This window comes from Eumetopias jubatus, unplaced genomic scaffold, assembly GCF_037043125.1.
Source record: "Eumetopias jubatus isolate StellerSeaLion01/CBP00866 unplaced genomic scaffold, mEumJub1_p1.0 scaffold_8, whole genome shotgun sequence".
In the NCBI taxonomy this organism is placed as follows: Eukaryota; Metazoa; Chordata; class Mammalia; order Carnivora; family Otariidae; genus Eumetopias; species Eumetopias jubatus.
Genome location: NW_028274814.1, coordinates 89,641,043 through 89,668,776, shown reverse-complemented (window position 1 = coordinate 89,668,776; position 27,734 = coordinate 89,641,043). Strand labels below are relative to the sequence as shown.

Here is a 27,734-nt window from a genome sequence, read left to right as displayed (position 1 = left end):
GATGCTTAACCGACTGAGCCATCCAGGCGCCCCTAATTTAACAAATTTAGGCTTAGAGAATCTTGCTGAATTTTCTCAGATTTAGTAGTCTGCTGATGGGTTTTGGGTTTTATGTAGATGACTATATCATATGCAAGTAGTGAATTTTTTTCTTTTTTTTAACTTCCAATTCTATTTGGTTTGTGTTCAAAATTTCTCAATATAATGTTTTCTACAGACTTTGGGTATATGGACTTTATTGAGTTAGGAGAATTTCCTTTTATTCTTAGTTTCCAGAGAGTCTTTTCATACACTGGCACTAATTTCAAAAGAAAAAAAAAATTTTTTTTGTATTCTAATAAACTATCACTGGGCAATTTATGACATTTTATATCATGGTATTAGGCACATTTTATAGTAAGTAGATACTTAACTTTTCATGCTTTGAAATATGGGTTTCCTATTACTCTGGGTGATTCAGTGAAGAATGGAACTCTTAACTACTTCAGCACATTTCTAGCAGTGCTTTCATTCACCAACATTTATTGTGATATGGTGACAGAAGAAAATAATGTTTTATTTTTCAAGTGAAAAATCAATAATCTTAGGTAGAAAAGATGTCTAAATCCTTAGAACTCAAGGTACTTATCAAGGCACAAGCAACTTTGAAATTTCAAAGTGCTATATAACTATAACAAGTACTTAACAATCTAAAGATAAGCTAAAAAAAAACAACAGTCGTTCTGATCTAAAGACTAAAAGTAAATATTCACAAAGAAAATATTTCTAACTTCTAAAACTTCATCAATCAAGAAATTTACATGATTCTACCATGTGCTTTCAATATCTTCTTAAACTAAGTTCTAACCTTAAATCCTAAGTGGAGTAATAATAAAATGTAATTAATATACTTAGTAAAGACTCATAAAAAATTTAAATGAAGAAACTTCACCTAAGATAAAAAGGATAGAGAACCACTCATTAAAGGTGAATTTCAGTTTTTGGCTGTTTTTTTCAAGAAACATTTAATAACAAGGTAGATAACATATACTTATCTAACTTGGTACTTTTATAACACTGAAGCTAAAGCAAAACATCCTGTTCATTGGGTAAAAACGGCCTACTTAAATTGTGTACATTGGAGTGCAATTTAAACAAATACTATAATTATAATTTCAGAACTTCAGAATTTTAGTGTCAGTGTTCTCTTTTCTTCATACGGGAAAAGAAGATGCTTTTGAAAATCACTTGAAGCTTGGACAAAAATTTCAGAGCTCTTCTTAGGACCACTCTGTAGAGTCTTCATGATTCAGATGACACAAGGGAAGCTTCAATTCAGCCTTTTCAAGAAGACATTCCAGCTTTCATGATCTCATCAACCAGGAGAATGTTGGTGGCAAACACAATGCAGGACTGCGTAAGGCTATTCTTTACAAGATAGTTATCCCATATGTCTACATCGGCTGCTACCATTGGCTCACCTGTGTTCAAGTCCACACCCACAAACTGACCTGATTCTGAATGTTCTGCTTGAACTTGTGTTTCCTGAAGGTCAAAACCAGAGTTCTGAGCAAGAACCTTGGGAATAATGAGCAATGCATCAGCAAATGCTTGGACTCCAAGTTGAGCCCTGCCCTTTACACTGGGCTTATATTTAATCATGGCTTTTGTTATTGCCACCTCCACTGCCTCAGCACCTAGAACTACAAAGCCATCATCAATAGCATTTTTAACAGCCCTCAAACCATCCCTTACTGCATCTTTGATTTGAGTGAGTGTGTGCTTATTTGGCCCTTTGACCAGTAATATGATGGAGTGAGGATTGTTATATTTTTCAATAAAGGTGAATTTCTCTTCTCGCAATGTATACTCACAGACAAGTCCTGCATGTCCAAAACAACGAGGATTTAGGTCATCAAAAGAATTTAGAGCTACTCTGCCACAAGCAAGAGTCAGCCTTTCCATATTTCTCCTTTTAACTCTATGCAAGAGCATCTAAGGAAAAGGGGTCAATTCCCTTTTGAATGAATCCTTTATCTGAATCACACAGACTTTCTTTTTCAGTTCTATTATTTTTTAACTCTATCTTCAAGTTTTTTTTCAGCTTTTGCAAGTTCCTCTTCTTCTGAACTCAGAATTCACTTGTTTTTTCATATTCTAATGACACAGTGCACGTGAGGTTGTATGCATCTTCTTTTTTTTTTTTCATATCAGGATGTGTGCCCCATGTCTAAACAAGACCTCTGATTAAGCTTGTATCAGTTTCAGATTTGTTTCATTTCCATGATCTCAAACATTAAAAGGTCAATAGGTTCACCTTGTGTTTAATGGCCAAAATGAAGTCTATTAAAGTATCAGGAAGTTCAGCATGTACTTTAGGAGGCAGAGATATTCTGGCCACATTTTTAAGTGTCTCCCAGTCCATTTCTTTGCTTACTTTCACTTGTTCCAAAAACTGAAGTGCCTTTTCCTTTGCAGTTTCAAGTCCTTCTGTTATTATTCTGGGATGAAGACTTTCAGAAATGTAGAGATCCACCTACAGTAGCTACTTTCAGTAGCTCTCCAATGATTAAGACATTAGAAGTGGTACCATCACCAGTTATGTCATCCTAGGTTGTCGCCACTTTGGCTATTAAGGAGGCTGTTGGGTATTGAATTTGCATTTCATGAAGGAGCATATTGCCATCTTCAGTAAGCCTGATGTCTCCAGCACCAGAAACAAGCATCTTCATGGTGCCCTTAGGCCCCAAGTTGGTCCTCAGCATGTCCTGCAGCCCCTGGGCCGCACTGATGTTAACCTCCAGTGCCGCCTAGGCTTGGGCCACCTTGGCCTTGAGGTTCAGGGTCTTCATGGCCACCATAGCTAACCAGAACAGGAAGAAGAGGATACCTGGTGTGCAGAGTGCCCAAAGCTGGCTCAGCGTGGCCATGCATTTCAGTTTTAAAGATCAGTTTTCTTTTATTTGCTAGGTTGGCAATTAATAAAAAATTATTTTTAATTTATTCAAGAATCATTATTTTAAGGATTTCAAAATATAGGTTTACAATCCCTTATCAGAAAATCAAATTCCAAAAGCTCTGAAAATTTAAAAATTATTTTATAATTCACTTGAGGGCAATCTAGCCTAAACTGATATGAAACTATTTATAGTCCTTTAAACTACTTAAGTGTATTTGCTAAATATTAATGTGTTTGATTAAGAGAGTCCCCCTGAACCCCATAGATATATTAAAATAATAGATGGCATATGCACCATATTACTTTTCAAAGGTTTGAGAAGTTTGAAATTGAAATACAACTAGCACTAAGTATTTTTGATAATGGAGTGTAGATCTGATCATTCTAAAACCATTAAAATGGTTTTCTCCCATTCTGTATGTTGTGTTTTCACTCTGTTTATTGTTTCTCTTACTGTGCATAAACTTTTTAGTTTGATGTAGTCCCATTTGTCTATTATTACTGCTTTCGTTGCTTGGGTTTTGGTGTCATATTCAAGAAATCATTGCCTGGATAAACATGATGATGCTTTTTCAGTAAGATGTCTTCTAGGAGTTTTATAGTTTCAGGTCTTATTTTTAAATCTTTAAGCTATGTATTTGATAAAGGTTTAATATCCAAAATATATAAGAAATTCCTACAATTCAATGGCAAAAAACTCAAATAACCAGATTAAAAAGTGGCATACAAATGGTCCACAGGTACAGATGCTCAACATCAGTAATTATTGGGGAAATGCAAATCAATCCACAATGAGATGTCACCTCATACCTGTTAGGCTGGCTATTATCAAAAGAACAAAAGATAACAAGTGCTCTCAAGGATGTGCAGAAACTGGAACACTTATTTGTACACTGTTGGTAGAAATGTATAATGATGTGGCTTCTATGGAAAACAGTATGAAGGTTCCTCAAAAAATTAAAAACAGAAGTACCATACAATCCAGAAATCTCACTTCTGGGTATATATCCAAAGGAAATGGCATCATCACAAAGAGATACTACACGCCCATGTTCACTGCAGTACAATTTACGATACCAAGATAGGGAAACAACCTAAATGTCCACTGATGGATGAACGGATAAAGAAAATGTATATACATGCAACGAAATATTATCCGGACTTTTTTTTAAGAAAGTAAGTCTTTTTTAAGGAAGGAGATCTTGCCATATGTGATAACATGGATGAACCTGGGGGACATTATATTAGGTAAAATAAACCAATCATAGAAAGACAAACTCTACCTGATTCCACTTACATGAGATATCCAAACTAGTCAAATACTCATAGAAACAGACACTACAATGATGGCTGCCAGGGACCAGGGGAAGGGAGAAATGGGAAATTACTGAGCAATGGGAATAAGGTTTCAGTTACATAAGATGGATAGACTCTAGAGATCTACTATACAACAATTTGCTTACAGTTAACAACTGTATGGTGCACTTAAAAATTTGTTAAGAGGGTAGATCTCAAGTTAAGGGTTCTTACCATGTTTAAAAAAAAAAGATTTCTAATTCTTTCATCCCTCATTTACTGTCAGAAGCAATTCTTACACTCCTCTATTTCTATTTGTGCTTTTATATTCTAAAACATTTAAATAAATAAAAATATTGCTTTCACATCAGATTCATTTTGATAGAGTATTCTTTAACAGATACGTTAAAAAAACACAAAAAGCTTGAAAAATATTAAACAAAATGCTTAATAGTGATTTGACGTTATTAGATAATGCAACACAATAGTTACAACATATGTACACTGTACCTTATTCTAAAAGAGATTTGATTTGGAAGGCTTTAAACTATAGCATATTAAGTACAAATTCACATAACTTCTATACTGAGAATAAAATATTAACATATTAAGTAGGTATATATACTTGCAACATACAATTAGCTATCTTCTATCATTCTGGATTTTGTTATCTGAAATCAAAGCCTTTAAAACATGCAATCAGCCATAAAAAGTGGGAGCACTTACTTAGGAGCAGAAGGACCCCTTGGCCATGTTCCATCTTCATTTTTCTGTTCTATCACTAACACCTGTAAATATGACACAATAGAAGAGTGTTTTTCCTTAAAAAGTTAAAGTTAAAATAGCTTTAGAAGATTAGCTGGATACACTATGAAACTAAAGTAAATCTGGAATTATTTAAAGGACAGAGTAGACTAGGTGAAGAGGTATTTGCATTTTGATGCCAAAGCTGGGCAATATAAATAGAATATACATTCCTTGAGTTTAGGGAATATGTTTTCTACTTCTTTTCTATTTGCAGGCTGTAACATAGTACTATGCAAAAAAACCCAGATGCTCAATAAATGGTCACAGTTGTTAAAAATACTGATGTATAATCTTGGCTATTATTACGCAAATCCTGAAAAACAGTGACACAGATAATTCCAAATTACAGATTATATATAATTTATTTGGGGCTTTAAAATTTGCCTTTATTTACATTATTACTATGTAAATTACAAAATCTTTTAATATACAAATGATAGAGCCACATTTGTGAGAATCAGATTCAAGTTCCTTACTACAGCACGGTTAAGGCAGAAAGCAACTCTAAAAAATGTAAAGTACAGGGCAAGGCAGAGCTATGCTTTATTCTAAAATATCACAGAATCCTTCCTCTTATCTTCTTGTTTAAAAAAGCCTTTTTTCCAGTTTTTGCTATGGGTGAGTCTGTGCAAAGAAAAAAAACTAAGCAAAAATAACTGAATAAGCAAAAGAAATATGTGATGTCAATAAGAAGTTAATAACCAAATTTCCATGGGAGAACTATAACATAAAAACATGCCTTGAAATAAATTCAAGGCATTACAAATTTGAATATATTCTAGATATTCACTTTCAACTCTTTTTCTTAAAGTTTCAATTTTGTAACCTATTCGACATACTCTTGTAAAATACTTTTGTGGACTGAATGTTTCAGGCCATTTATAAGTTGGCATTTGGATCCTAACCATGTAAAATATAAGCCTGTTTCAGAATACACACAACGAATGATAAAAGTGATCAACAGAAAAATTCATGGAACCAGCTTGTTCAAAGAGTATGCTAATTAAAATATTAAAGTTATCAGAGAGGGAGACAAACCATAAGAGACTCTCAATCATAGGAAACAAACTGAGGGTTGCTGGAGGGGAGGTGGGTGGAGGGATGGGGCAAGTGGGTGATGGACATTGGGGAGGGTATGTGTTGTAATGAGCACTGGGTATTATACAGGACTGATGAATCACAGACCTGTACCCCTGAAACAAATAATACATTTTTTGTTAATTAATTGAATTTAAATAAAAAAGGAAAAACAAATTACTATTTCCTACATTCAAAGAATATGTATGAAGTATACATAGCATATAAAGAACACTATGTACTTACTATTCTAATCCCTCCCTAATCATATTCCTCTCCCTACCTATCACATACAATTAATCATTCTCAATTTTCTGATAGCGTTCTGATATAATCATATATTTATGTATTTTTATAGATTTATAAAATTGAATTTAGTGATTTTTAACTGAAGAGTTTTCCATTACCCCAACTTATTAAGATATCTAGATATGAACTACATATATACAGAGAGAAAACATGCCTTGAAGTACATTTAAAGCATTACAAATTTGTGTGTGTGTATATGTATATATATATATATATATACATATACACACACTTCATACTATGCACATGTATGTGCATATATATAAACTTGTCATTTGGAAGACAAATCAGTTACAAAATGAAAGACTTTAGTTACAAAGAATTTCAAAGTTATGCATTTAGTATCATTACTTGTAGTTTGCTTTTTAATAGAAGGTCCTAAAACTGAAGAATCAAATAAATATATAAAGTTGAACCATAACAATTTAATTACTAATAGTATGTGTGTTAAAATTTCATGTTTTTACAATCACAGATATTAATGTTGAAGGCCATCAGAAATGTTAGTATTCACTCCTTTATTCAAATATTTTATTTTCTGAATGAAGTTTTGCTCATAGTTAAAACTTTAAAGATGAAAAAAAAACTTCCAAGATGAGAATTTTTCTTAGAAAGTTTTCAAAATTAAATTAAATGTGTGTGTGTGTGTGTGTGTGCACGCGCACACACACACTTAAGGGAAGAGAAAGCGATAAAGACCACCATTTTGGGAGGGAAACTCTTCAATAATGTATCTGTTTTATTTTCTGATGTTTCATTTTAATTTCAGTAAAAAATTTAAAAAGTCTAGGACAGGGGCACCTGGGTGGCTCAGTTGGTTAAGAGTCTGACTCTTGACTGAGGCTCAGGTCACGATCTCAGGGTTGTGAGACTGAGCCCTGAGATGGGCTTTGCACTCAGTGTGGAGTCTGCTGGAGATTCTCTTTCTCTCCCTCTGCCCCTCCCCCTGCTCGCTCTTGCTCTCTCTCTAAAATAAATAGATCTTAAAAAAAAAAAGTTCAGGATAATGTTTAGTTTATTTATCATGTCAGAAAATAACTTGCAAAATCCGGAAGATTTAAAGCATGTTCTTTGAAACATTCTTATTTTGAAAGATCAAATGTTAGTAAGGATATTTAACCTTCTTCTTATTAAAATAATTTACTGTCACCTGCAATCTGATAAATGCATTCCTATTAAAAACATCAAATTACTTAAATTCTCTAAGCCACAGTTTTCTAATGCATGTGATGGATAGAATAAAAACCATTACATAGGTTCAATCACTGAAAAGTTTTAAAGAAATGATTCTATGTATTCTAAGCTGTACTCCTGGAACTATCTCAAGACCTACAGATGGTAACTAAGGAGTGAAAGAGGGAACTAGCTGGCTAAGGAGCAGGGTGTTAACTAACTGTGAGAGTTCCGAGTTCCTTACTCCAGTTTAATCAGGTTAGCTCAAATTTTGATTATAATACATAGTACTTTTTGCAAGATTTCATTTAAGACTATAATAGCTAAAATAAGTCTGAAAATAACTGTTCTTATATTTTTTTTTAAAAGATTTTATTTATTTGTCAGAGAGAGAGAGAGAGCACAGCAGGCGGAGCAGCAGCAGAGAGAGAAGCAGGCTCCCCGCTGAGCAAGGAGCCATGCGGGACTTGATCCCAGGAGCCTGGGATCATGACCTGAGCTGAAGGCAGCCGCTTAACCAACTGAGCCACCCAGGTGTCCCATGAAAATCACTGTTTTTATAGCCTAATATGATACATGACATATAGTAGACATTTACTAAAAATTAATTTCCTCAGTTGTTCTGGATTTTTTTCACAACTTGTATCATAATACTGATGTCAATAATAATTTTTTAGAAGATTTTATTTATCTGAGAGAGAAAGAGACAGGAGAAGGGGCAGAGGAAGAAGGACAAGCAGACTCCCCACTGAGCAGGTGGCCAAATGCGGGGCTCGATACCGGATCCTGAGATCATGACCTGGGCTGAAGTCAGACGCTTAACTAACTGGGCCACCCAGGTGCTGCTGTCAATAATTATTTTTAATAAAACAGAACAAAATAAAAATCTCCATATATCAGAGGACCAGGCTCTGTGTTAGATACTAAAAATAAAAACAAAAATAGATACAAAGTCCAACTAAAACAAGGAACTCAAAGTCTAGTGGAGAAGCTCAACATATAAATAAAGTACATAATGAATGACACAAAAGACATATACATAAATCATTATGAAGTTAAGGGAGTAATTTTTTCTCCAAAGTAGAAAACTCATTATGCCTTAAATACATATTGAGAAAAACAGATCAGGAAAGGCTGAAGAGATGATGTGACATTTGAGCTGGAATCTGAAGAATGAAGAATGAACAATCTGATCTGATTAGACTACATGATAGAATGGAATGGTTAATTTGAATATTTTGATGTTTTAAAAGGACTTTTTTTGCTGGATGGATGCAGGTATTGGGAAGAAGGGTACAACAGGCAGATGGAATAACACAGATGAAAGGACAGGAGTTGGGAATAGCATAGTGTGCTTAGGGAACCTTAAGCAGTCCAGTTTGGTATTGTATGAATCATTGTATAAATCATGAGGCAAGAATAATCTAAAGATGCTGGAAGACTAGCCACAAGGTCAAACCTTGACTTGCATGTTGTGTTAAGGTGCCTGGACTTTATTCTACAATTGTTAGGGAATCAGGAAAGGTTTACAATAAAGAAACATTGAGGTTTACATTTTAGAAAGAGTGTTCTAACAGAAATATGGAAGACTGAGAATGGACATACAAAAGACTAGACGCAGAGGGACCTGTTAAGACACTACTGAAAGACAGGGCTAAGAATGGAATAGAGAGATTAATTCAAGAAATATTTAGAGGGTAGAATCAGTAAGACTTGCTGATTATGTCTAAATGTTTTCATTTCTTAACACATTCATTTCTTTGGATTATAAAGAAAGACCAAATTGGAAGTTGATACCTTACCAGGGCCTGGCAAACTACTGTTCACTTAGCTCACTGACTGCTTTTGTAAATGAAGCCTGTTGTTTACATATCATCCATGACTTTTGTGTTATTACAATGGAAGAGTTGTACTTGTAACAGAGACCATGCGGGCTACAGAGCCAAAAATATTTACTATTTGATTCCTTATAGAAAGTTTGCTGACCCATATTATTGTATTAGCTGTTTTATCGATGGAAAATAGTTTTTTTAAAAAGTAGGTTATTCTAAGCTCAAGGAGGGAAGCAAAATTTACTGCTAGTGATCAGCAGGAATAGGGAAGAGATGAGTTAGAAAGACGAAGCCAGAGACAGTAGAACCCATTATAGATTGTCAAGATATTCATAAAGTTCGTGACTCCAAAAAGCTTCATGTATAGTATACTTAAAATAAACAGTATTGCTAAACAATACCTGTCCTTGGTATAAACCAGCATCCTGAATGGTGCTGTCTGGTTTATTCAGTGGTTCAAATGTATTACTCATGTATTTGTTCCACAATCTGGTCTCCTTTTCATCTGGAATATTGAAGATTTTTCTTATTTCCTTTTCAATTGTATCTAGATTTAAGGAGGAAAGATATATAAATATAATAAATATTTAAAAATATACCACACATAGCTAAGTGCTCACCAGCATAAAAATCCTAAATTTAAAATACTGATATAATAGCAAGAATAGATGAACAAATATGTAGGACATATATAAAGAACAATAAAGACAACCTGGTGTGCTTTTTAGGAACAAAATGGTAATTATAACTCTGACAGACAATTATTTGGGGAAACTAAGATCTCGCAAGGGAGAAGAGTTCAATCACGTAACACCACAGTATAATTTATATTATACAGGATGACCTTTAACTTTTTACAAACTATAAATTCAATGTATCTTCTGATGATATGTTGGATTTAGAAATAGTATGAGTCAGAGATGCTGTAGATAGAAAATATTTTTAACTGTAACATAACATAACCAATCTCAGGATAATTTATATTAAACTGAGTATTATTTACAGTTTGAATAGTTTACTAAAATTAAATAGAATATATGGACACAAAGGAAAGTGCCTTCTTTGAAGGGATGTCTGTATTGGTAAAAATTTGTTTTCACAGTAAAACTATATATCTTCCTTATTTCTAAATCATTATATGAGTGGAAAAAGCCTTTTTTAAAGCGGAGCAGCTTAACTTGCTATAAAGTAAGACACAGGAGTACCCACATACTGGAGAGTAGAGATGTAATTAAGCTTCAGTGCCACAAAGTTAAATGAATCTTTAAAATTTTTAAACATGAGAAAGAGACATTAGAAAATATTGTTAAATCTACTGAATTCTGGTTAATAACTTGCCTGCCTATCTTAGACTCAAGAAAACAGTAAAACACCTAATGACATACGAAGAATTATAAAATACTTCTACATTTTAGAATATTTGGTTAGTTTTGGAAAGAAACATTAAAATACTAAACCTAATAATACATGTTGTCTAAAGAAATCCTACATCATTAAATCCTACATCATTAAATTCAGTCTAATAATACTGTTTATGCCCTATTTAGCAGCTGAAGTTCTTTAATAGTCATAGTCAATGAGATTTTGATTAAGGTATTAAATAAATAGGAAATCTTAAGGTGGATCTGAAATCTTAAGAGCAAATTAGCCAGAATATTTAAATAATTACATAAAATACACTAAAAGTACTGCTTTCTATTTTGGTGGATTTTTTTGTTGTTTTTATTGAAGTGTAAATGCACAGGTCATTAGTATATAATGATAAATTTCCAAAGCGGACACACCCATATAACTAGCACACAGATCAAGAAACAGAACATTATGTAGGAAGGAGGCTAGAGGAAGAAGCTGAGGAAGGGAGGTCATTTTAGTCTTTCTAATAAAAATGAGTACTTTTTTCCTGATTGTATAAATAATTCTTGCTCATTGCAAAAATTTAGAAAATATAAATAAAATGTCTATAGAGAGAGCCATTGTTAACATTTATTTCTTCTTTCAGACACTTATCTATTAATATACACAGATATTTACATACATAATACAATATACACAGACACATATGGGAATTTCCTCTTCATGGAGTTTTGCAAACTACTCACATGTTGGGGAAGAATATTAGAGGCAGAAGAAAGGAGTGCAAAAGGCCCTGAGGTGGGAATGTATCTGGCCTGTTTTAGAACAGCATGGTGCAGCAATGTGGAGGAAGTGAAATGAACAAGGTAGAAATGAGACCTTTATATAGACTCTTGTGAGCTATGAAAGTATTCTGTTTTATCTGAGTAATAAGAGAAGCAATTGAGTTTTGAACAGAGAAGTGGAATGATCTAACTCACATTTTTGCTGCTAGTGGAAAACTGCAGGATGTTAAGGGTAGGAGACTAGGCTTCTGCAGTGATCAAAACTAAGGGAGAAGCAATGTTAAGTTGTCAGACTGAGAAGAGATTTTGAAGAACTGCTTAGAAGATATGCTGCTAGATTACACGCAGGGTGAGAAACAAAAGAGAATCTGAATGATACCAAGGTTTTTAGCCTGAGCAACTGAAAGAATACAAGTGGTGATCACTCAGATGGGGAAGAATGACAGGCAGCAGGTTTCTGGAGGGGGAAGGACAGACTTTAGTTTCATATATGTTATATCTTGAGATTCCTATCAGACAGAAGTAAAGCTATGAAATGACTGAAACTGGAAATAAGGGAGAATTCTGGGCAGGAGATATAAATTCAAAAGATACCAATATGCAGAAAGCAAAAAGCTAGGGCACCGAAGGAAATCACCAAAGAGGAAATTAAAGGACTACGCATGGCAACACCCTGATGTTTTGAGATCAGGAATATGAAGAGGATGTTTTCAGATTTTCCGAGAAGATGCTGGCAGTGAAAATTTGTGCCATGGAAGCCACGTAAATAGAAGTTATTTCTAGATGGAAAAGTGAGTATGTTAATTTTTGCTGGCAGGTTAAGAAAATGGAAGACTGAAATTACCATTAGATTTATCATTGTGAAAGTAATTAGAAACCATCATAGAAGCAGTGCCAAGGAAGTGGTAGGTTTGGATGTCTGATGTAGCAGGGTCAAGCGAGAATGGGAGCAGAGTAAATGGTAGCCAGAAAGCAGGATGTTTAAATTGAGATCTGCCACGTGCAGTTATAGATAATGACAGGCTAGGGTATAGCTAGGGAATTGATGCCTGAAGTTGGATACAGATTAAGATCACTTGAGTTGAGAATCTCAAAGTATTGAGAGTGTGTGTAGATTTTTCCATGTATGAATCTGACTCCATTAGGCAGTTAATGAAAGCTTACAGAGTTAGAAAAATATTATTCATATAATAAAAATAAAATTGTTGTGACAAAATTTCTAGTAGGAATATTTAATAAAGTTAAGCAATTCTATTAATAAATTTTATATAAACAAAGTATTTTTCAGTAAGTTTTACAACAAAAATTATTTTTTCAGTGTATCCTTAAAGAAAAAATAAAAAACCCAATTTTATATTTCTTATTGGAAGATGTTCTATACCCAAATATGTCAATTTAAGGAGAGAAATACTCAAAGGCAAGATATTTTGGCTCTGAATGAGGTTAATTATTTAGATCCTGCCTATGGCAACTATAAAGTCAGTGTAGGTAGTATTAGCTGAAAATGACACATTTTATTAACTTGGCAAAAACAGAAAACGGGTCCTTCTATTTCTTAATTCTATTTATACAACATATAGCTATGTTTTATGTATGTAAGTATTTGGATCATTTTTAATTAAGATGAGACCACAAGGGAAAAATATACATCCCATATCTCCTTTCTTATTATCCCAATATTTTATTATTTCAACAGTCCCTTCCTTTAGAAAAACAAAATCAGCCCAATTAACTTTTGCACAGATTGTATAAGGCGGCAACTAAGAGATGAGACGGTGTGTTCAAATAAGGACTCTCACTTGGAACAAGGGTGAACCTAAGTAGTTAACCTTCCTAAGCCTTGACTTCATCCTCTAACCAAAGAGGATACGGTATTGTTGAGGTTTAAATAAGAAACTTTCTAAGAAGTGCCAAAAACATAGTAAGTATTCCACAATGGCTAACTACTATGATAACTATAATCATGAAGTCTCTAAAATTCCCAGTTTAATTTTAGCAAAAACTTTTGTTTAGAAAGCAAACTTGCACTAATATAGTCAGACTTTTAAAAACTAGGACCTACAGGGACGCCTGGGTGGCTCAGTTGGTTAAGTGTCTGCCTTCGGCTTAGGTCATTATCCCAGGGTCCTGGGATGGAGTCCCACATCGGGCTCCCTCCTCAGCGGGGAGCCTGCTTCTCCCTTTCTCTGCCTGCCACTCTCCCTGCTTGTGTTCTCTCCCTCTCTCTCTCTGATAAATAAATAAAAAATAAATAAAAATAAAAACTAAGACCTACAGTAAGAAATTGTGACCCAATATACACATATGTGTTGCCATTTTCTATCCTATTTTTCATTCCATTCTTTTACTCCCAAAATATGTAATAACCACCCATAGTCTTGACAAACATAATTCAGTAAGAAACTTTAGGCCATATAAAAATTCAGTTCATTTACAATTTTAAGGCATATATCCAATGTATGTAGCTTTTTAAAGTATTAGTAAATTTAAACTATGCTGATTAAAATCTTTGCGAATTATAAACTTTTTGGGAAACAGAGATTCTTTATAAATTACCTATCTCCTTGACAGATTCTTACATAGTACTTAATAGAACTCCATAATGCTTGTACTGAATTCAGAAATTAAACCAGCTGATCTTCACATAATGAGTTAAAAATATTATTCAGTGGACTAATGTTCTAAAACAAGCTTTCTGATTGTCTCATATTTATACATAGTTTTCCCACAGAAATTAGGTAAGGAGAAAAGGAAATACCTAACTTTTAAAATAATTAGAAAACATTATCTGTTATGAAGTATTTTAAGAAGTACCTTCTCATTTATATTCCAATTAGCTGAACATTTCAGACATTGGTTTTTGATTTAATTTAACAGACTACCCTTATTGGACAGATTATTCTTATTGTGCATACTTTAATATCATGATTAGTGAAGTTTTATACATATTGAAAACTTTCAGTTTTTAGAATGTAGAAACGTTTTATTTTCCTGAATATGTTCCACAAACCTAGAAATTCTATTAATATAATAAAATGACATTTATACATGGAATTCTTAATATTTTAAGCACTCATTTTAGAAAAATGAGTTTACTAAACAGCACTGCAAACTTATAAATGTTCTAGGTAAATAAAGAGGGGGAAAACAGAAATTCATACATAATATTCTATTTGGTAAAAACATGAGGATTAACCAAGCACTGGGTACTGAAGAATGATGATGTTATTTCATGAAAAATATGTTTGTTAGTATCTTCTGCTGTGAAATGGGTAAGTGGTAAATGTCAAATATATCTGCGAAAGTCAAAAGTAAATATTTTTATTTACTTTTAACCAAAGTATACTTAATGATTGGTTTCAACAAAGAAAGCTATACATAAATTTGCTAATCTTTTTCTTGCTGAGAAGTTCTGCATTAACCGCTATGTCTCCACTGTTTACATTTTCCAACAAGATCAATGTTATTACCACTAATCTTGTTTTCCAATAACTTTACTTGAAAATATATAATTTTTATAATTTTTATTTTGAGCTGTGATTTATCAAAAAATACTGTAATTCTGTTATTAAATCCATAATCATTTATTTTAAAAACATCTCATTCAACATTTTTTTTTTTTAAAGATTTTATTTGTTTATTTGTCAGAGAGAGAGCGAGCGAGTACAGGCAGGGGGAGAGGAAGAGGGAGAAGCAGGCTCCCCACCAAGCAGGGAGCCCGATGCGGGACTCAATCCCAGGACCCTGGGATCATGACCTGAGCCTAAGGCAGCTGCTTAACCAACTGAGCCACCCAGGCATCCTCATTCAACATGTTCTTGATCTTAAATTAAAATGTGGCTTTTAAATACAAAAAAACCCCACATTTTAATATGCACTTAGATGTGTAGATACATAAATATATAAGTATATGTAGATCTATAAATATACAGTGGGAGTTAGGTACATTTGTATTTGAGACTATAATTTCCTAACCTACTCATTGTTAGAGAAGAAAAAAATCAATTTGTCATAAAAATGCTAAGCCTACTGTCTTATCTAAGTAGCTACGTAATTTGCATTTAAAGCCCAGAGAATAAACAGGAAAAAGGGAAATAAAAAGTTTGTCATTTTCCATGCTAAGAAGGGGAAACATTATCATGATGATGATGATGGAGGATAGCTATGTTACATTACCTGAAAAGTTTTTATTTAATCAAGTTTTTATTTTTACTTACAGTTCTACTTTATACTCAGGTTACAAACATATGTATTTTTTCAAATGCTCAATTAAAACAGTAATTATTTGATTTTTTTAAAAAAGTAAAATGGCACAAATAATAAACTCATCTAACAATGTAAAGTAGATCTAGACATGATAAATAATTCAACTCTAGGCTAAGATATATTGATTGCATCAGTGTTGGAAATCTGTAATGTTTAAGTATAAACCCTTAAAAAGGCTATCATCCCAGTGGCATATAAGAAACAGAATTACAACTAAATTTCTAATAGCAATGGTTCAACAAAGAGACAGGATCTTGCATTACCTATTGTGTCAGCTTTGCTAAATCTTCGAGTTACAACATTGTTCATGTTTCCATTTTCACAGAGCTTCAATTCTGTGAGATATACTTCTACTTTGCAGTGCTTTACAAACATACCCTGTTCAACCACCTAAAAACCAGAACAAATCAGTGTTAGCTATAGCTCAATATATTTCACTGTCTCTAAAAGCAATATATTTCTCTAAAAAGGCTTCAGGAAAAAACTGCAGCTCTCCAAAAAAAAAATATTAAAAACTGTTAATATGAAATAAGAGATACTAAATAGTTGAAAAAGCCAGAAACATATTTGGAATATTTAACAGACTATGAATAATCATATTAAACATTAACAGATAGTTTGGAAAGGCATTCTACTCATCTATGAAGATACTCTGGTATACTATAAATAATTAATCCATTCAGTATTTATTATGAGAAAGTTTACCCCCAATGTAAATACAGCTCTGATTAATGATCTAGACCTACTGCTAGCTTTTAGTACTTGATCCCAAGCAGAAAACCTTTAAAAATGATAAATTTTATAAAACTTCAGTTAGCAACAGCTAACTCTGTATGTTAAATCACTCTATATGTTAAAATAAATCTTTTACAATAACTCCAAATTACTGCTGCCAAAATACTCAGCTATGGCCTGTAATTGATATGTTAGTTTTCCATCCTAAGATGACTTTGTTTGACCTTTAAATACACTCTTAGTAATTCTATGCAACGAATGGAAAAAAGAAAAAAAAGCTGCTAAACATGCAAGCAACAAAGCAGGAAAAGAGAAAATATGTATACATTAGGGTCACCTTTTAAATAAGTATATTTCCTTTTGATCTTCTAAAGGTTAACTGTAGGATTTCAGTCATGAATACTGCTTCTGAAAATAGTAATCAGCCTGATATGTGATACATTAGACAAATATGGCTACAGGGAGGCTCCAAATAACTGCTGTAACTCACAAGCTTAGCATCAGTTCAGTAAAGGCCTTAAAATTTGTCTTTCACTTGCAGGGAAATTGTGTTAGCTCAAAAAATTCAAATGTAGTTTAGCTAATATTTAATGTCCAATCCAACACTAATTTTTATAATACTTTGTCATTTATATTCTCTTATTTATACTTGTTATATTCACATTTCTAAAACAGGCAACAGCCTGCACCTCTCTCTTAATTAATTTTACAAACTAATATATAAATTGTCTCTTAACTAATGAAACTTGTTTTAAATTTCTTATGCTTATTTATTTTGAGGTTAAGAATGTAGCAAAAGATATCATATCATTTAATTTTACAAGATTACGTGTAGCTATATTTAAGTAGAAAAACCAGAAATCAAATATTCCTATCAATCGAAATTTTTGCTCTGGGACTTAATATCTTGGTAAGAATCCTAAAATAATATTAATACTAACCATTGGTAGGTTGCTAAAACTGAGGTGCCTACAGGCCTCATTTTTAGGGGAAAAAATGGAATGATCAACAATAAAGCAAGTAATGGCATAACAAAACAGGATAAAATAACAAAAAAGAAAATCCCTCATTATTATTTATATTGAGATATATTTTTCTAAATAAGCATAGTTTTAAAAAATGAGGATTAATTTTCATAACACTAATAGATATTTCCTGGAAAAAAAAATCTAGTGATTTAACTGTTAGAAAGTCATTATAAACAATGAAAACAAAACACCAAGATAATTTCAAAATCCACTTAGTGGGTTTCAGGACTTTTCTCACCATTTTTTTTCTTCTCTCCAACAATATCTTATATTGTTGAAACCCTCATCATCAGTACTCTAAATACTATTATGTTCATAAGACATTTTACTACTTCCAAAAGCAGTGTATTAAAAAGCTGTTTTTTTAAAGAAAATATGAGTTTGTCCTCCCAACTATTTTTATTTTAAAGAACCATACTATATGAATAATTAAAGCTTGAACAGAGTAACTCCATAGCAGAGAAAAGTAATTAGCATTTTTATGTATCAGTGTTATTACGGTTGTATGTAGATTATTTATATAACATCTTTTCTATATTTGTTTATATTAAGTCTACTACCTTATTAAAAATGCACTAAAAATAACCGTTTAAAATAATGAAGACTGTGTAATAGGAAGAAACAGGCTTATAAAAAACAAGGTACAAAGTTATACTTACCTAATTATTATGACCACTAAAATACACATTTGAAATAAGACTGGACAGAGGGGAGGGGGGTGGGGGGATGGGTTAGCCTGGTGATGGGTATTAAAGAGGGCATGTACTGCATGGAGCACTGGGTGTTATACGCAAACAATGAATCATGTAACACTACATCAAGAACTAATGATGTAATGTATGGTGATTAACCTAACATAAAAAAAATGAAAGAAGAATGGAACATGAATATTCAGAAATAATAGTTATGTTTCAGAAGTACAGGTGACCGCCAAAATATTTTTTCTAAGTGAACTATAATAAAGAGCAAGCATAAGATGAAATCTGGCTTCCTGTCCAAAATTTAAAACTTATGGCTAAATAAAAATAGTTCCATTAATTGATGGCCACAATGAAGGTAAAATCTCTTTACTAAATTAGTGCGGGAAATACAAATTTATATTGAATTAAATATAATTTGTTCATTTTGCTGTGAATATTAGACAGCATTTTGTAGAAAGTCATGAAATATATTGATAAACCTAATGTACTCTTTAAATTGCCATATGAAAGTTTCATAGAAACTTTACTTAATTCCAAGCGCTTACTTCTTCCCCTTTGGAAACAAAGTTACTTCTAAAGAAATCTGGTACTCTAAAACAATTTGATGACATGGCTAATCGGACACATTTACTATTTTTGAGGAGGTAGCTAAATTTGTTTTTGTAGCACTTACTGAGTACTATGCTTACTAGTGGTAAAAAATAGACAAGTAGAGAAGTATAACTCAACTATGAGATTATAGGTGTTAATACATAACATTCTACTTATAATATTCTATCCACAAATATTTCAGGATATATTTCTTCAAAAACAAGGACTCAAGAACCGTAATACCACACCACACCTAACAAAATTAAAACTAATCCCTTAATAGCAAATACCCAGCCAATGTTCAAATTGTCCCCATCTCATTTGTATTGAATCAGGATCCAAATAAAGCCCATGCACTGTAACTGACTGATAAAGCTCTAAAATGTCATTTAACTGAAAAGTTCACCATCTGTCCTTTTATTCTCGCAATTTTTAGTAAGACTACTTCATACGTAGTGAGATATTCTAAATAAGACGCAAATAATATCTAGTTGCCCCTCTTTTTGTGATGCTGGTAGGCATTAATTAACCAGGGCCAAGATCAGGGATGGGCCAATTATGACCCACAGGCTACATTTGACTCGCCATCTATTTTTGTAAATAACATTTTACTAGAACATAGTCATGTCCATTCATTTATATATCATTTATGGCCGCACCCAAAACAGCAGAGATGAATACTTTCCACAGAGACTACCCTGGCTCATAAATATTTACTATCTGGCCCTTTACAGAAAAAGTTTGGAGACCCCCCCCCCAAACTCCCTGGGCATTATTTTATTTTGATCAGTCTTGCCAGGACCTATGTTTTATTTTACTGGTCTAACTTCACTGTTTTTTGGGTCAACTTTGTTCATTTAATGTAGGTTTTTTTCTATTAATGTCTTTTTTTTATTATTATTTCTTGATTAGGCTTAATTTCCTTTTCTTCTCTTAACTTGTTGAGACAATACATTTTGACTTTCTTCTTTTGTAATATATACATTTAAGCTATCACATTCCTTGTAAGAATGGCTTTAGTCACTTTTATATTGTATTGTTATCATTGTTTAAAATGTTTGATTTTACTTTGTATTTCTTCTTTGACCTAAGGATTACTTTAGAAGTATATTATTCCATTTCTAGGTAGCTAGGAGACAATCTTGTTACCTTTTTGTTACTGACTTCTAAATTCCACTGGGGACAGAAAATATACTGAATAATTTCTATCATTAGAAATATAGTGGAATTTGCTTGATGGCCCAGCAAATGGTCAATTTTGGTAAAAACTCCACTTAAGAAGAATTTCTATTCTGCATTTACTAAGTGCAATGTATGCCAATTAGGTCATGCTGCTTAATCATGTTGTTCAAATCTGCTTCCAAGCTCAATCATGTGGTTGTTGGCAGTCCTCAGATCCTCTCCAGCTGTTGACAGATAATTTAGCTCCTCATTATGTCAGTGCCTCTATAGGCTATATGGCAATATGGCTTCACTCAGAGCGACTGACCAGAGAGAGAGTGCGCAAAAGAGCACTCCTCACCAACATCTTTTACAAACTAATCCCCGAAGTAACACATCACTTCTGCCATATTTTACTGGTCACACAGACTAACTCTGGTACAATGTGGGAGATTACACAAGAGTATGAATACCAGGAGGTGGTGATCACTGGGGAACGTTTTGAGGATGGCTACCACAGTCTACTCTCTGGCTCCCAATAAGTCACAGTCCCTCCCCACAACATGTAAAATACATTCACTCCCTGCAAAGCCCCCTTAGTATCATCCCATTATAACATCAACTCCAAGTCAGAAACTTGTTATTTATATCTGATCCAGGTGCAGATAAGAATCCTTAGGTATAGTTTCTTAATCATCTTGAGTATAGTTTTTCTTTATAATTCTGTGAACTTCAAGGTAAGTTTTCTGCCCCACATACACCCAAAATAAAATGGTGAGGCATGCAGAAGATAATTTTTTTAGATATTCCTGTTAAAAGGAGCACAGGGGAAAGAGGAACAAAGGAGTCAATGGTCCACAGAAATTCTGAAATCCACCTGGGCAAATACTTAAAAGTTCCTTGATAAGGACTTTTTCTGACCTTACCTGAAAATGAGTCTTCACAACACTTGATTCTGCGTCCTGGGTCATACAATTTTCATAAAAGTTAGCACATGTTTGCAGTTGAGTAAATACTTAGTCTGACTAATGCCTGTAGGAGTCTAGGAGACTTCTTTGATTTTACACTGTCTCTGTAGTCCAAGATGGTAGTGCTTCTTGAAAACATCATAGGTCTCCAGTGGATCTCACTGGAGTCTCATTCCATTAGACAAAAAGTCACATCCACAAATGTCCTCTAGATATGTCCTATCTTGGGTTTATGCTGAGAAGATTGAAGGGCAATGCTCTTAAGCTTCTTAGAAGCCCTAGAGTTCTTAGAAGCAACAAATTGAAAGGAAGTGTAAAGTATACCCTGAAATTCTTTAAAGGGTCTTTTGTCTGAACAGTATTGTGAGGCACCACCTTTGATTTTTCTGAGGTCTTAAAGAATTTTACCGTCATACCTGTGGCTCTTTTTGGTCATGCTTTCCTCAGAGCCTTGAGTTTCATCTTTGCTTGGGAACATATCATAGTTTCAGCATTGTACGTCATCTGGAGAGGCCAGAAATCCTCAAAACTAGTAAGTCTTGGCTCCTTTTTAACAGCCCTTTCTTTAGTTTCTCTCTCCCTTCTTACATCTGATTATATGCAGGCACAAGAAAAACCAGGCAGTTCTGGCAGATCATTCAGCTTATGAGATATATTTTCTACCTTTCAATTTACTGCAGTTGACATGTTGCTAAACTTTCTGCTACCTTATAACAAAGATCACTTTCTTCTGGGTTCCTATAAGATTTTCTTCACTTTCCTGTAAGTCCTCACTGGCAGCCTCCTTAAAGTCTAAAATTCTACTAACAATTTATTCAAGGCACCTTAGGCTTTCATTAATACTCTCGCAGGTTCTTACAGCTTTTACTCCCTGCCTGGTTCCAAAGCCACCACCACAGTTCAAATTTTGTAAAGGCAGCACACTACTTCAGGTACCAAATTAGTTATCAGTTTTCTGTTGCTGCATACTAAATCACCCCCAAACTCAGAGTGACTTTACAGAGTAAACATTATTTTACATAGTTCCTGAGGGTCAAGAATCTGGAGCAGCTTAGCTGGGTTGTTCTGGCTTGGGGTCTCCTGAACTGTCAAGCTGTGGGTTGGGGCTTCAATTATCTGAAAGCTGAATGAGACTGGAGGATTCATTTCCAAGCTCACTCACATGGTTGTTAGCAGGCCTCCATTTCTCTCTACTGGTCAGAGATATCAGTTCCTTACCATGTGAGCCCCGCGACAGGCTGCCTGAGTATGCAGTTGAAGTCCCCAGACAGAGAAATGAGAGAGAGCAAGAGGGCATGTGCACCCAAGTGTGAACCAAGGTGTCTTTTATAATCTGATCTCTTCTATTTTAATGATGTACAACTGACATATAACATATTAGTTTCAGGTGTAAAATAATGATTCAATATTTGTCTATGTTGTGAAATGATCACAATAGGTTTAGTTAACGTCCATCATCCTATTACAAAATTTTTTTCTTGTGGGATGAGAATGATGAGAACATTTAAGATCTACTCTTACTGCCTTAGCAACTTTCAAAAATACAATACAGTATTATTAACTATAGTCACCATGCTATATATTTACACCCCCATGACTTACCTATTTTATAACTGGAAGTTTGTACCTTTTGACTCCCTTGACCCTAAAATCTAATCTTGAAAGTGATATACCTACTATAACTTCTGCTATATATTGCTGGCCACAGGAGACTACCCAAGGATTAGCTCACTGGAGGTTACCAAGGAGGCTACTATCTTAACTTATATGCAAATATTACATATTTTAAATTTACGCATATATTCATCTCAATAAGAAATTACTACCATTTTAAATAGTCTGCCTTAACACATTTATTCACAATATTTACTGCTGTCAAACTACATTTTCTATGTCTCCAAGCTTCTATATGTAATAATTTCCTTCCATTCTAAATACTGTTTTGTATTTCCTTTAGAGCAGGTCTGCTAGTAACAAATTCTATCAATTTGTTTATCTGAAAAATAGCTTTTTTCACCACCTGAAGGATCCTTTTCTGAAGAATCCTTTCCTTGCTTATAGCATTCTAAGTTGGCAGTTATTTTTCTTTCATCATGTTGAAGATGGTTGGTTATTTTTCAGCTTTCATTTCTCTTGAGAAATCATTTCTTTGTTTATTCTTACTTTGAAGGTAATAGACTTTTTTTGGGCTACTATTTGGAATATCTTTTTGCCTTTGAATAATTTTATTGGGTATAGTTTTGTATTTTTTTTTTTTTTTTTAGCATGGGTTTCACAGCATTTCTCTCTTTTTTTAAGATTTTATTTATTTATTTGACAGAGAGAGACACAGTGAGAGAGGGAACACAAGCAGGGGGAGAGGGAGAAGCAGGCTTCCCGCTGAGCAGAGAGCCCAATGTGGGGCTCGATCCCAGGACCCTGGGATCATGACCTGAGCCGAAGGCGGACACTTAACGACTGAGCCACCCAGGCCCCCCTTCACAGCATTTCTTGATTCTATATAGCATGTCACCTCTCATCAGTTTTAGAAAATTCTCAGCTATTAACTCGTGTTATTTCTACCCTATTCTGACTTTCCTCTCCTTCTAAGAGCCCACTTATATGTATATTAAAATTATGCACTGTGCTCCAAGTGTCTTTGCTTATTTCTATGCATTCCATCCTTCAGTCTCTCTAAGTTTTAGTCTGTATATTTTCTACTAATGTTAGTTTACAAATTTTCTCTTTGGTTCTATTTAGCGTCCTACAACTCAAACACTGAGTATTTACTTCTTAATTTTTTCATATTATTTTAGAATTATATAATTATATTTGGATCTTAATAGTTCTGGAATTATATTTGGTTCTTAACAGTTTTGTCCTTCGACTGTCTTATTTTTTTAAAGATAATAAGCACAGTATTTTAAAGTTTCTGTCTGGATTCCTTATGGGTCTGTTTCTATTGTCTATTGTTTCTCTTGGATTTTGGTTCCACTGTATTTCTTGTTCATTTATGTTTACTTTTGCCTGTTTTATTGTTGTTTTAACTGAGTGCCTCATACTATAAGCAAAATATTTTAGAGATGATTTGAGGCCCAGAGAGATGCTTAACTACTTTGTTTCTGCATGACATCTACCAATCCTAGGTTCCTCAATTCAATCAGAGATTAGTAAAGTTCAAAGTTGGGCTTCAGACCCTTAAAAAAAAGTCATTCTTTAAGTAAATTTCATTGTCATAAGAGTCACATGGGGGCAAAGTAAAGGTGGAAATTCCCAGACTTACTAATTTAATTTTGGAGGAAGACACATTTTAATAAAAACCCTGGTTAATCTTATGCACACTAAAGCTTAAATATTATCTTACAGGTTGAATAAATTCAAACTATCTTGTTAAAAATAAATGGATGGCCTCCTAACAGAGAAACTTTTTTCTCTCTACCTGTATGAAATTTTCATGATTTTTATTTATTTACTTATTTATTTACTTATTTTAATTTGCTATCAGGCACAGATTTTAAGAAATTCCAAAACGGCCTCTTTCAAAAAGTAATGCCAATGAAGTTATTGGTTGGTCTGCTTACCATACCAAATACTTGTATTCTATAATATGCTACCTTTATTAAGAAAAAGAAAAGTTTATCATTAAAGTTAAAGTAATACAGGTTAGCATATTTGAAGATATTCCAGGCACAGATTTCCTTTAACCCAGGAATAACTTCTTCTTCTAAACAGTTTTAGAGCTAAACAATCTACCCTTCAATTGATCAAAACACTCAATTCTCTAGCAAATATAGATAAAACAATAGGTCATTTTATGTGTATAAGGCTAGAATTCCTAAAAGACAGAAATCCTAATTTTGAAATAGCTGTAAGAGAAGGCTGAGTGAAGTTAAGGGTCAAAACTAAAATGAACCCGGGTGCCTGTGTGGCTCAGTTGGGTAAGCATCTCCTTCGGCTCAGGCCATAATCCCAGGGTCCTGGGATCGAGTCCAGCATTAGGCTCCCTACTCAGCGGGGAGTCTGCTTCTCCTTCTCCCTCTGCCCTTCCCCCCTGCTCATGTTCTCTTTCTCACTCTCTCTCAAAAAAATAAATCTTAAAAAAAAAACTAAACTGAACTAAATCAAAGGTACATTCACATTCTATTTAGAAAACAGAATTTAATTCTATACCTAAACCACCAATATATACATACAAATTGTTAATACAGCTACTCTGTAGCATCAGTTCCAAATAAATCCATGTATGGTTTGGTCTACTAGGTTTGTACCCTTGTGTTACAGAATTTGGCTTTTTAATTGTTTCTGTGTGGAAAAAAACAACACAGTTAAATAATTATATGCTCAGAGATTCCAGTCCCCAAACACTTCCTTCTTTCCCCTTCACCGGCCCATACACTAACAAATACTTATGTAAGATTGACAGATCTACTTTAAACATTTGGTATTCTGCTATGATGACAAGATCCTCACTTTTTTAGTAACTTTTTAGTTCCAAAAAGTGAAGATAATGGCTCATTTTTAACGTTTCTAGACTTTAATTGTAAAACTTGCAGCACAGTGATTAAGAAAACAGGTTGCCTAAGTTTCTAAATTGAAACTTTCTCTACCTCTGTCTTTATTTCCTTATCTACAATGAAGATAATAATACCTACCCTATAGAGTTTCCTGTGAGGATTAAATTATTAATAATGTATAATTTGCTTATAACAGTGACTAGCAAATAGTAAATCCTCTATAGGTATTAACTGTTGTTGTTATACAGTGTAAAAGTACATTTTGATGGTCTTTTTCTCCTAGATAACTGATGAGGCTTCATAAGTCATTAAATTAACAATAAAATGTGAACTGTTCAAGCAAAATATTTTTATTCACTTATTCTAAATATGTACCTTTCGCGCTATTGGTTCCTGACCTTCCATCAATGTGTACCAGCTGACAAGTTTATTCCAGCCCTCAGTTGGCAATAGTATGTAATCCAATTCATCAATAAGATGTTCCTTAAGTGACTGGGCATCACCATCTGCAAAAGAAAAAAGTAAACTCAATAAATAAAAAGAAACCATAGTACATATATCTAAATACTTTAGTGTAAATATCGTAAGTTAAACTCATAGAGACTAATTTAAGAATTTAAATGAGTTCTGAAAAAAGCTCTGAAGAAGTTCACATATAAATCTACATATTCCAAAATAAACTGTTGCTTTAAAAAGATTCAATGTATACCAGTAGTCAAAGAACAGTATTTAAAGATATAATTTTTATAAGCTCTTAAAATATCAAGGGATCTGAAAGAAGTGTGTTTCCCAAATATTTAAAGTAGGACATCCCTCACAAGGTAACAGTGGTCATTCTAGTATTAGCTGATGAAGGAAATTCAGACGCAAATCGATAACCTTCTATAATGACTCCAAAGCACAGGGGCTGGGAACCATGATGGAAATCACAAAAGAGCGTCTTATTCCAGAAGGCCCACGATCTAGAGTCCTCCCAAAATCTAAAGTGGAGGTAGTTGTTCAGATGTGGTTCTAATTCTATGATCATTTTCAAAATTCTAGTTAAACTAAAAATTTAGTGCAGGGCAGGCCAGACATCTAGAAGCAATACCATGAGTTATACCTACATGAGAGTCCTAATCTGAGAATCATTTGTTATTATCTGGTCCTTTTACCTGAATTTCCAAAGTACAGAAACAGATACAGTTCATCGAGTTATATACAACATAAAGAAGATTTTTCTCAATTTGAGCCAGTCTTAAATTAACAAACACGGGAAGCGAAATTGTTCTCAGTAGCATCTCAATAATGAGAACACACTATTCTTAATTAGACTTAACAATATAAATCAAGAAGCAGGAAAAATTCTGAAAGGATTGAGATTGAAGACCATCAAGCAATGGTCACAGAATTTTTTTTTAAAGATTTTATTTATTCATTTGAGAGAGAGAGAGAGAGAGAGAGCACAAGCATAAGCACAAGCAGGGGGAGAGGTAGAGGGAGAGAGAGAAGCAGACTCCCCGCAGAGCTGGGAGCCCAATGTGGGGCTCAATCCCAGGACCTGGAGATCATGACCTGAGCCGAAGGCAGATGCTTAACTATCTGAGCCACCCAGGCGCCCCAAATTACACTAAACTTTGAGAAAACTTTCATAGAGAGCAGAAATGATAAACTCTGAATTGTATAGTACAAACTTCAATAGCAGATACAAACCAAGCATTAATTTTTAAGCTCAGTTTTTTAAACCTTGGTTGTAATTTTAAATTCTTGATGGGGAAACTGATAATTTGGAACATATTTTTAGAGTCTGCTGAAGGTGAAAGAAACTTACATATTCTAAACCCCTATATGCATATTCTATGAAATATATTACAGTAAACAACCATGTTATCTCAGTCAGTTCTCAAAACAATCCTATTAAGATAGGTATCTCCATTTTAGATTGGAAAATATTTTTAGAGAAAGTAACTTGCCCAAGATCATACATACAGAAAATTGCAGGTACTGTGCAAAGTGTTACTAGAAAACACTGTTATCTCAGGTGACTTTTTAAAACAATATTATGAGGTAGATATCTCCAAGTTAATTAGTAAACAGATTCAGGTATTGATTAACTTGCCTAAGGTTACGCATACAGAAGACTGTAGAAACTGGATTCAAATACAAATTGGTTTACTCTAACATCCATTTTCTTCCTACTATTAACAGACTGCCTTGAAGAAAACTTAGGAAAAGAAAGAAG

At 33.5% G+C, this 27,734-nt stretch overlaps 1 protein-coding gene and 1 pseudogene across 2 annotated transcripts in view; both read right to left on the bottom strand.

The window, feature by feature from the left end:
- USP15 (ubiquitin specific peptidase 15) overlaps positions 1 to 27,734 on the bottom strand; it is a 114,441-nt gene that overhangs the window by 59,819 nt on the left and 26,888 nt on the right. For both annotated transcript variants that reach the window (XM_028110804.2, XM_028110805.2), the window contains exons 3-6: positions 25,889 to 26,019; positions 16,100 to 16,226; positions 9,834 to 9,979; positions 4,961 to 5,022 (exon numbers count right to left, since the gene is read on the bottom strand). In XM_028110804.2, the coding sequence (XP_027966605.1) occupies positions 4,961 to 5,022; positions 9,834 to 9,979; positions 16,100 to 16,226; positions 25,889 to 26,019 (466 nt within the window). The remainder of the gene's footprint in view (positions 1 to 4,960; positions 5,023 to 9,833; positions 9,980 to 16,099; positions 16,227 to 25,888; positions 26,020 to 27,734) is intronic.
- On the bottom strand, positions 1,315 to 2,840 carry LOC114214934 (T-complex protein 1 subunit zeta-like; annotated as a pseudogene).